Consider the following 11465-nt stretch of genomic DNA (forward strand, 5'->3'; position numbering starts at 1 on the left):
GTAATTTTTGTATGCAGTCGTCGACCGAGTGCTGCATCCACCTGTGGATGCAAATCTAAGTTTCAAGATGCAAAGTATATTGTTTATGAAATATGCAGAAATATTGTTTGCTTAATAAACTTTATTACGATTTTAATTAATCATCAAAGGTTGACAGATATAAGAAATTTTTAATAATTGGTTACCTAACAGTAAAAGCATTTGAGTTGCCAATAACATTGCAAGCACCATCCGTCAACATACTGCCCATGTTATTCTGACATTTACTCTGGCCTAACAATTTAATCTAGCTTGACACCACTAATATCTGATAATGGCATCAACATGTAGCTATATACTTGTATAAACCATTTAGCTTAGGAGAACATAGGATGAAAGTACCTAAAGATTAGAAGAAATCATCTACAGTACTGAAGCGGAAAAGGAAGAGTTCCCTACCATTTACCTCAAGTGTCTCCTTGTGTTCTTTTGTCTTAACATCAATCATCTCAATCAAAATAGGCTTACCATCCTTTGCTGGGCTAATCTAGAGACATGAATACTTCGAGGTATAATTATACAAAAATTATGCTGAAAGATAACACATCATTAAAAAGCTTGAGTTTCATTTGCTGGCAGAGTTTCAGTTTATATTATTACAACAATAATATGGACAGGTAGAAAGTAGCACATGATGATGTGAACTCTATTTATTAATTTTTGTACTGTTACATGAACCTTTTATATTAATTTGTGTAATGTTATGTGAACTCAAATTATTATCTAATGACGATAGTGGCTCCGAAGATGGGAGTGCATCTAATGATGGGAGTACCATGTTCCTAATTGTGGAGAAGGGCTCCTCCACCAAATGATGAGCAAGAGCCTACATGGGACTGTGTTCTTCCAACCAATCAACGCCAAAAATTATGCCAAAGTTTTTTAGTGGAAGAACTCGGGCATCAAAGCTGAATGAGTGTCCCTGGATGCACCACTGAAACCATGGAAGATAAGCACTGTAGTAGTGGAGTCCATGAGAGAACCATCAGTTATTTAGTACCTGAGCAATTCACAAGTAGCTTGTGGATGTTAGACTTGAGCAACCAAAGTGTCATGGATAAAAGTAGCCACACTGCGTGAATCTCATAATGTCAGGATCTCTTATTTACCAACAAAGCCTCTAAATCTCATAGTTTTATGCCGCTTAACTGAAGTAGACTAGGGTCAAATGGACTTTGTTCCTGAACAACTAGAATAACTTGGGCAGTCCCAGATTTAAGATCACTAAAAACCCTTCTTGATCCCACCAAGAAATCAAGTGACAAAGTAGACATCATTATAAGCAGAGTTATAACACAGAATTCGGTGATCCAACTGCTCAATGTATTCCATGATAGAACCAGTCTGCTTTATATTGTCCATCTACTTCATACGAATGTGATATTGATCTCTACCAAAACAGGCACAAACTGCATCGCAGAGAAGAGGCCAAGAACCGAACCTGCCCCCTGAGCTCAACTGATGGCAACCAGGTAGCTACAGCCCCTTCAAAGTTCAGCGCAGCAAAATCTTGGCTTCAGAGTATCGCTGATGGCATACACTTCAAAGTAGATCTCGCAGTGGTCGTTCCACAAGCGAGGATCGTCACCACTGAAATTGGGGAAATGCAATTTGGGCATCAGAAAACACGATGAATGAGAATACAGTCTGAAATGGAAATCCATGCGTAGAGGATTTGGTGTTAAATACCGTCTCTAATATAGCTAGAAATAGAGATATTGCTAGAAGCATCAATTCTAGAAAACGAATTCCAACCACGGTCAAAAAATGGCTCACGTATAAAAATAGATTTAAAAAACATAGTTTTGTGAACTAGAGTTGGATAAATACAAACTTTATATCACATTTGTAGGGTTGAAGAGATCTACTAAATTGAAGTTGGTGGTTTTATCATTTGAATTTGTTTCTTATTTTTAGATTTTAAAAATAACAAAAATAGCTTCTTTTTTTCAAATAACGTCAGGTGGAGAGACGCCCTACACCAAAGTCGTCTTGCTTGATAGGATTCAATATTTTAAAGTTGAAACTCTTTACGTTTAGAATAATTTAGACACTAAATATTTATGTCGGCGTTTCGAACCTACGCTTCGACAAATAAATTTGTATGTGATTGTTCCGTGATTTAGATGATATGCTCGGTGCGTGTAAGATTTATACTAATTCAGACGGAACGTTCCTGCATGCAGTCTATGATGGCTCGCGCTACTGACACCTTTGTTACTCAATGCCCGTAGTAGGGGTTACAAGTGAGCGAGAGAGGGTGGAGCTCCCAAGTCTCTTATGCGTGGGTGAACCTAAAGACTACGGGACTAGAGTTCTAAACTGAACCTTGGACGTCGCGGTGGCTCCCGCCTTGGCTTTGGCCTCCGGGCCTTTTGGTCTCGTCTCGTGTGTCTGTTCGTCCTTCTAGCCGACCTCCTCCTTTTATAGGCTAAGGTGGGGGTCGGCCACGAGTAGCTTTCTTGAGGAGCTACTGCGTTGTGGTAAAACGAGGCGTTCTACCTGGATAAGGCTATGTTTGTCTGTATATGTCTCGGTCTTACAGGTGTACATGATCGTGCTCTTTATGGTCGACAGCATGGAAGGCGAAAAGCCCTGGCACGATTATTGTCGTCTCTGTGTAGCGTCGACCCCTGGCCGTCGTATCCAGGGTCTCGACACGGGGCGTCGTCTTGCGGGGCCTGTAGGTGGCTAACGCACTTAGGTCTAGGCTCGATAGGTCATAAGTGGGTCATAGACCTAGAAACTCGTAGGTCATGAATGGAAGGTGGAACCCGGAGCATTTTAACCATTTGCATTCAAGTATTCGCACTGTTATGGAACACACATTTGGTGTTTCAGATTATTATTGAAACACGATTTCATTGATTGTGCTTTATTTCAACACGGTTTAAATATGAGATGTAGAGTGATTGATGTATATCACTTCACTAATCATGAAATCTATAGAAGGCGAAACTACTAGCCATATATGATATGCAAAATCTGTGTGGTAAACATTATTAATATCAAATAAATTATTTTTAATGGATTTTGTATTATTATAGTGATTGTTGTCGTTCCGTTTCTATGTTTCATACAATTTTTTTACTCCCGTCGCAACGCACGGGCACTCACCTAGTTGGCGATTACGACCGGACCAGCCGTCCGTTGCGGCCATCATCGTTATGATCCAGAGCGGCGTGAGCTGTCGTGATTCGGACGTGCAATGCAATGTGTTTCGGGCTGCTTAAGGGCATGTACAGTGGAGAGACACCAAAACGGTTCTCCAAGCACAGGAGACAACTAAAAGACTATATTGTACAATAGATATTGGCACTAGCGGCTTTCAAGGTTGAACTGTCATCTCCTCTCTCGAGCCGTGTTGCCGCCCCCAAAGGCCAAAACCCCATACATACATACAACTCGCGCGCACGCTTATCAAAGCAAGAATTAACGATCCGAATGCGTGATTGCTGGCGGGACGACCAAAAAAATTAGGGCATGTTTGGTTGCATGTCTAAGGTGCTAAAAATTGTTACAATGTTTTCTGTTGCACTTTTTTAACGTTAGACGTTCAAATTCTGTATCTCCATGTCTAAGAGAATTTTGCCATATTTTACGAGGTCATTGACGAGTGGGACCTACATAGAAAGAGAAAAATTCTTGTTCCAACTATGCCTACAAACCAAACACGTCTAACTTGATCAAGTGTGCTTAACCTTAGACGTGGCAGAGCCAACAAAACATACCTCCACTTAAACCCTTGCGCCGGGATCGGAGCCATCAGACGCCACCGTTCGTGGCACGGAATCTTCGTACGCCAGCACGCTTGAGCTATGTATCTGTACTTCGTCAGATCGAAAACGTAAGTTGTTTTAATTTAGGCAGACATACAGGTAAAGTACGTGGTTAGAGCATCTCCAATAGAACCTAATATTTAACCTCCTAATTAGGACTTGTTTGGTAACTCTATTTTTCTCAAGTGATTTCTGTTTTATCAAAGGAAAATAAAATAATTTATCTTGAAAAAATAGAAATCTCTAAATAAAATAAGGTTCTTAAACTAGTCCTTAGACTGGAATTTCCTCGAACGTTTCTAGACCTAACAAACACTGCCATTCTGCAACAACAGTTCCTAATTGTTTTTCCCCAGCACCACGCTCCTCGAGTTCCTCGACACCCGCTTCAACAGGCCGAAGCTCGGCTACAGCGAAGGCACGTCATCCCGCCCTCCTCCCTCTCACTACGCTCTTCCGTTTCTGCCTGCAGGCGGATGCGGCGACGAGCTCCTGCCTCAACGCAGGTGTGCACGGCCTTCACCGCCGTGCCGTGACCACCCCCACAGCCTTGTGTACAGCATTGTGACCACCACCGTGCTCCGTGCCGTCACCACCACGGTCCACGCTCTTCCTCATGACGTATGTGTACAGCATCTTGAGGAATGAGGACGGTCGCCTGCACGAGCGGCTCGTAGGATTCCACGACTCGCAGTGTGGCTTCTGCACGCTCAGGCTACGCGCAAACAAGGATTGGGAGCTCAGACGAGCGGCAGAAATATAGGTGCCAACGCTGCTGGGATTGGGTGTGCGGAAAGATTGGACGACTAGATTGGAAACTGCTAGAGCAATGATTTTCTGGTTGCCGGCCAAAACATGGTTTTAGGCCAGCTCCAGCAACTCCGTATATGAGAACGTGTATCACATTATTTTGCGCTATAGATGTACTGTTTGCATAGAGAAATTTAAAATAGAAAGTGTGATAAGCAACGTGATATGGAGATTAGGATTGCATATTAGGTATTGTTGGAGATGCTCTTAGATCATCAACTTTCGCACATGCATAGCTAAGGCCTTGTTCGGTTATTCCTATCTCATGTGGATTGTATGAGATTGAAAAATATATAAAAGATTTTAACTTTTTTAGGATTTAAACCCACTTAATCACACCCAATCCATATGGATTGAGAGCAAAACGAACAAGCCCTAATTATGTGGCCAACCCCAGAGCAGTTGTTCCCCTCTTCTAATCCCCTACTGATCTCCTCTAAATGGGACCCTAGGTCAAGAACTATTACACCTGGCATTTAGATACTAGACCGATCCTTCGGCCACGTCCTGATACACCACTATGAAGAGCTTCTCGACAACATCTATGATCAATGGGCAAGGAATTTGGATAAGAGTTCGACACGACACCAATGTCCCCAACAATAGATGCAAACCAATCGAAGAACAAGATGTTGATGTCATCTACCAATGTTCCACTATAAACAACTCCAACAATGAGTGCATTCTACCCCGTAATCTACAGCTATTGTGCATCAATCAACAAGCCAACATCGGCGTTGACATCATATACAAATAGTAGCAGATGTTTATGAAAACCATTATTCCCTTCCCACTTACTCTGAAAATAGCATATGTTTGATGCATGCTAGGTGGGCACGAGGAAGGACGTAGAGAGAGAGAGAGAGAGAGCATTTGGCGTCTATAAAACATCGTGTTTTATTTAAACTAAAAGCCTATAAAAAACTAATATAACCCTGAGGTGTATGTAGGATGATGCTAAAGATTGTGCACTAGAACGCTATAGTATATAAGGTATGAGAGGAACAATAACGAGATTGATAGTATGTTCGATAATTAATATAAGGTTGTCTTACCTGTCTCACGTCCTATTTCAAACAACATTCTGTAAACAATATACTCTACGATGTAAAACAGTGCAAAACTGCGTTTTGCACGGTCCACTGGCCACGGCCTAATATGAAATGATGATAGATACATACAACAGTGTTGAAACTAGGATAAGAGAGCTCATCTCCCTCCTCCAATCTATATTGTAATCTCCTCTAAACAACCTTAGATTAAAGACTGTTACACCAACACTAGCTATTGTCCTAGAGAGAGGAGGGGGAGGGATCGACAGGATTGCGGGGGAGGGGACAGGGGATACTGTACGTGTGATGAGGGATGAGGGAGGAAGGATGATCCAAATAACATTGGTTGTTATATTTGAGTAAGAGGAAGGAGAGGTATCAAACGATGAGAATCGTTGGTTTTAAGGGTGTGTTATGCGTGGGTGCAATTAATTTGTTTGGTGAATTTAGGGGAGGTTATGGAAAGATTGGTTGTTGGCCCAACCCCGAGCAAGGTCTAATCCAGCCAACATGTGGGTCGTTTTGTTGGCTGGGCCACCCCAGCCAGGTTGGCTACGACCAATCCCCCCGGAGCCAGGATCAACCGACACACTTGATTTGGTGAGCTCTCGCGAGCCTTGCTTTGTTCAACTCATGTTTGTGCTCTCCGTGACCAAGGTGTAAATGCTTGTGTGCTAGGGTTTTCTCCTCCAGGTCGCCTCTCCCCTCCTCGCCCTTCGTTCTCCGCTCTCCCCTCTCCTCTCTGTCTGTCGCTCACCATCGCCACTCACCGGTGTGAATTACTGGTGCATGCACTCGTCAGTGTTTTCGTGCAGAGAGTCTCGGCGATTTCGCACTACCACCACCTCTAGTTTTTTGTGTACATTTCGATTCGTGCATTTTTGGAACTTGCTAACTCTGATTCATGTTTGTTCTTGTGTAGATCCGTCAGTACCTGTCTCCTCTTGAACACCTACGGCAGGAGGATTTTCCCTCCATGGTTAGAGTTCCCCTCCCTTATTCTATTGGTTGCTTGCTTCAATTTGTTTTCATCCACTTTTTCTGTTACTCAAGTATGGTTGATTGGTAGATCCAATTGGTTGCTTGCTACATCCTGGCATAGATGTGGTAAGTTACGTGCTACTTCCCGCTATATTTCTTCAAGTATGGTTGATTTAGACGTTGATATGATTTGGCAGTACCACCTCCTGATCTCATGTCAATCGCTTGATTTTGACATGTTATGTTGTAGATCATGTATTGTTTCAGTGCCTTGATTTTCCAGTATGATGTTTTTATAGTTTGTGTGTACTTTTGCTATGTATTTTCCTGGTCCTATTGCACATGGACATATCTGATTAGTATACATATTTTCTATTATGAGAAGCATATCTAGGTTCATGATTACATTTACAATACAACACTAGTGTATCACTCGAGGACCATCTATGTATGTAGCAACCTTTGGTACAAAAAATGCACCTAATTCGAGATGCAAGACCATGTTATTAACATATCTACTTTGCTACCTTCTGTTAGAAAATGGAGAATGAACTTGAGAGTTGCAGTCGAGCTGCATCACTAGTCGTGGTTGTTGTGTACCGCTTCCTTTGGTTTAGACGCAGAAGGATAGAGTCTAGATCTATAATATATGGTCCTTCGTTGCTTAGTGATACCCTAGAGGTAGAATAACCTACTATTCATATATGAATTTGATGACACACATTGTGTTAACTTGTTGAGGATGAGGAAAGCACCATTTTTCAGTTGTGTGACATGTTCGGATCTAGAAGCATGGTTAGGGATAACATTCATACTGCAATTGAGGAGCAAGTAGCAATGTCCCTCCATGTAGTTGACCATAACCAAAGGTTTAGGGTCATAGACCTCACTTTCGTGAGGTCCATACAAACTATTAGTAGGTACTTTCAATAAGTGTTACATGTCATAGGAAATAAAACAGATTCTTCACTTAGCCAGGACGACCTCAGAAATGAAACCAAACATCGCAGTCTGAAAATCCTATTGGAACAATCCCATCTCAACGTGGATCCAAAAACCAGTCATACTCAGTTGGGCCACCCAAACCAATCGGCCCCTACGTGCGTGGAAGTGAATTAGTTGGGTGGTTTTTGTAAAACTTAAATTAGTGGTTTATATAAAGGTATAGATATAACAGTATCGTTTAGTCCTCACGTGATGTTTATGGCGAGAGATGAGAAAATACGTACCGCCTGTTTGGTTGGCTTCTCCTGGTAGCCCGGCTGCATGAGCCAGGCCGGCGGGAGCCTGGCTCCAAAGATGCGACCAATTTGCTCGCGCCTGCAGAGCCTGGCCCAGGGTGCTTTAAGTATCGTGCGAGCCTGACTCCACATCTGCACGCAGGTAACCAAACACACACCTCGCACGCGTAGAGCCTGGTTGACAACAACCAAACACCAGCTCATTGCATCCCGCGATGCAAGCACCAGCAAATACAGGCAACCAAACATATGGGTAGTGAACATGAAACGGATCTCAACGCAGCCCTCTCCCTCCTCTTTCCATTCTACGGAGTACTACTGCGTTGTGCGTTGGATTCCTTTTGGGTTTGCCCGGACCGGGCGGACCCAGCTCCACCGCAGCTGCAAGCGGGCAGGCAGCCAAACGAAAAAGGAGCGGGCAGGCATAGCTGGGCGCCAATCCCAACAAACTTCCCAGCAGCAGGACTGGACTAGTCATCACTACTGGCGCCTGCCGCTGCCCGCACTCCACTCCCGCCTCGGGCGGCCCCACGGCCTGCAAACCAACGCCGAGTGAGTGGTGGGCGTCGGGCGCGCCCACTGCTGCCCAGCCCGCGCCGGAGGGGCAAGCCGACCCGCCGTGCTCCCCCACCACCACCCACCTCCCCCTCTCTCTGCTCGCCTGCTGTCCCATGCGATGCGCCCATGCCTCCGCACTGCTCCTACTGTCATTTGCCCTGCCTTTCACGTTCCTTTTGTTCTCCTTTTGAAAATCTCCCACAACTCCATCTAATACTAACAACCTGTTTGCAAAGGCACTGTCGGTCTAATCGGATGTGCAAAACAGCCTGATTAGAGAGCGAAACAAAAATGAGCCTGCTGATTGCATAGTTCATACGACACAGTGACGCTGGTCACAGTCATGTCGGTCTAATCGTTGCTCATTCAATTTGAATAACAAGAACTGGGAACCATAGTTCATACGATCACAAAAAAAATCTCTAAGGGGGTGTTTGGTTTAAAGAATCACTTCATCCAAAATATGGTGGTGCATCATGGGTCCATTCTTCAAATTTGGTGGGATGACCTCATTCCTCATATTAGTACTAACTAAATAACTATAAGGAATGAGGTGATGATGGATCAACTCAATCCATTCCACAAACCAAACAAAAAATAGAGGAGTGAGGAGACGATGGACTAGATCATTCCTCAAACCAAACAGCTTATAAATTACGGAGATCCGTAAAAGCGGACACCCTACATGGCTAAAGCGAAGCAACCAACCAAAAAATCACACCACACAAAGGCATTCAGCGCTCACAAGAAAAGGTGACCACGATCAACTAGTTGATCACCGGAATCGAACTACTACAACAAAGCACACGTCTGCCTCAACTACTTCTGTACAATTCGCTCGTGATTCGCGGTTGCCGCCGGTCCGGTGGGTCACCGGAGTAGGTCGGCCTGCAGGTGCGAGAGCTCCTTCCTCAGCCGGTGGGAGAAGAGCCTGCACGCGTCCATGCTCAGGTCCACGGCCGCCGCGAGGGCTACGAACGCCGCCGCGTCCTCGGCGCACCCGATGTGCGCCACCCCGACCTCCACCGTCGGCTTGCTGCACCGGCCCTCGCCCTGGACCGCGGCGGACATGACGAAGCCGCGGTAGTTCCCCAGGGGCCAGTTGCTCAGGTCGCCGCTGCCTCTCGGGCTGCACCCCGGCGTGCCGCCCCGGCTCAGCGGCTGCGCGGCGGTCAGGTCGATGACGAACTTGCCGCCGTTGGACGAGGGGATGGAGGAGTCGGCTAGGGCGACGGCGTGGTCCGCGCCGGGGACGAGGAGGGCGAAGTGGTAGCCCAGGCTGTCGGACGCGCCGGCGCCGCCGCGCTCGCGCCAGCACTCGAGCCGCGCCCAGGGCTCCCAGGCGCCGTCGCCCGCGGGGCGGAGGATGAGCCACGCGCCCGGGTTGGACCGGCTCACGCGGTCCGTGCCCGGCGAGGGCACGAAGGGCGTGACCATGGACGCCATCGCCACGGCGGAGCCCTTCAGGTCGTGCACCGTCACCGACCACCCCTTGCGCTCCTTGGCCGACGCGGCGTCGCGCTCCGGCTGCATCCCCGGCCTGCGCAGGTCGCTGTTGCTGCGGCATCCGAACTTGCAGGTGAACATGGGCTGCTTCATGCTGCCGCGCACCTGCAGCACCTGCGGGCTGCACTCCGGCTCGCCGTCGAACTCGAAAACGAATCGCGGGTCCGGCTCCGCGCGGACGGTGAGGCTGAGCTCCGTCGCCGCGGTGCTGCCCTTCCCGGATCGCTTCCCGATGGAGATCCAGCCGCTGTGCAGCACGGCGGGCTTGGCCTCGGCGCCCTTGAGGTCGAGCGCGATCGTAGCCTTCCCAAGCAGCCGCCCGGAGCTGACGCCGCAGGCACTCCCCTTCCGGCCAGCGTAGACCGACACCTTCAGGCTGGCCTCCCCGCGCGACGAGAAGAGCGACGGCTTCCCGTTGAACCACTCCAGGTCAGCCTTGGACAGATGGAACGCGGCGGCGAGGGCCCCGGACGCCGGCGTCTGCTCCCCGCCGTCGGAGACCACGAGCGGCGCCGGGACGCTCTGGACCGGCATCTTCCCCAGCCGGATCTTGCAGTAGCACGGCGACGTGGACGGGTGGACGCCCGCGCCAGCACCGGCGGCCGGCGGCGCCACCGGCATTCTGAGCGCGAGGTTGCCGACCAGCACCCGCACGAACGGGCACGGGTCCATGGCGCGCTTCCTCTGCTGCTCCCGTCACACCTCCACTCCCCTCCCACACTGAAAATCCGCGCGAAACTCGACCTGGTCTGCTGAGATTGGAGGCGATGCGGGCAATGCGGAGCGAGCGAGGGCGATGCGTGACGACGGAGATAAGGAGGGGACGAGTTGGTATAAGAATCGGGTGAGGAACGAGAACGACGGAGCCGTGGAATTGGAGGAGCCAGGCTGGATCCTGGTGTGCCGTGGCTGTGAGACACCAATCCCGCACCCACTTGCGCGGTTGCGCCTTGGCTCGGGTATCCCGTCACTCGCCCGCGGGCCCGGGTTCCGAGGCCCGGATGTCAGTGACGGCGCGTGGGCTTCATGTTAGGCGCGGTGGTGGCCGTGGCCCGTGGGGACGCGAGCTGGAGCCGAGACGGATCCGAACGGGTTCGGCGCGGGCGCGCTGCGCTGTGGGCTGTGGCCAGGGCGTGGCGTCGGGTCTGGGTTGTTCGCTTCGTATGGATCTAGCCTAAGACGTCTCCAATGTATCGTCATGTAACTAAAATCTAAATATAAACAGTTTAGCACTTCACTTTCCTATCTATTTCAACACTTTAAACAATAGATTTAGCAAAACTAACATGTGTACAATATATTTGAGTGTATGATTGTTAAAAGTAAAATATGTCTCTAATATAGCCATTTACATATAGATATATAGATGACGATATATAAAGGATGTCGCTAGAGAGGCAGGAGATAGAGAGAAAAAAATCTGTCAGAGTAAACTGTAAATAATAGATATAAAAGATGAATATAGAGAATGATGTTGAAGACAGTCTAAAGTTCGTTTG

The 11465-nt window shown here is 47.5% G+C and overlaps 1 protein-coding gene across 1 annotated transcript; it reads right to left on the bottom strand.

Moving 5' to 3' along the window:
- Positions 1–9089: 9089 nt before the first annotated feature.
- LOC107197954 (Formin-like protein 18) lies at positions 9090–11208 on the bottom strand. Its single transcript, NM_001320236.1, is given in 1 exon segment — positions 9090–11208. A coding segment is annotated over 1 exon segment (1308 nt). The 5' UTR covers positions 10639–11208; the 3' UTR covers positions 9090–9330.
- Positions 11209–11465: the final 257 nt, after the last annotated feature.

Source organism: Zea mays, chromosome 1 (assembly GCF_902167145.1).
Source record: "Zea mays cultivar B73 chromosome 1, Zm-B73-REFERENCE-NAM-5.0, whole genome shotgun sequence".
Lineage (NCBI taxonomy): Eukaryota > Viridiplantae > Streptophyta > Magnoliopsida > Poales > Poaceae > Zea > Zea mays.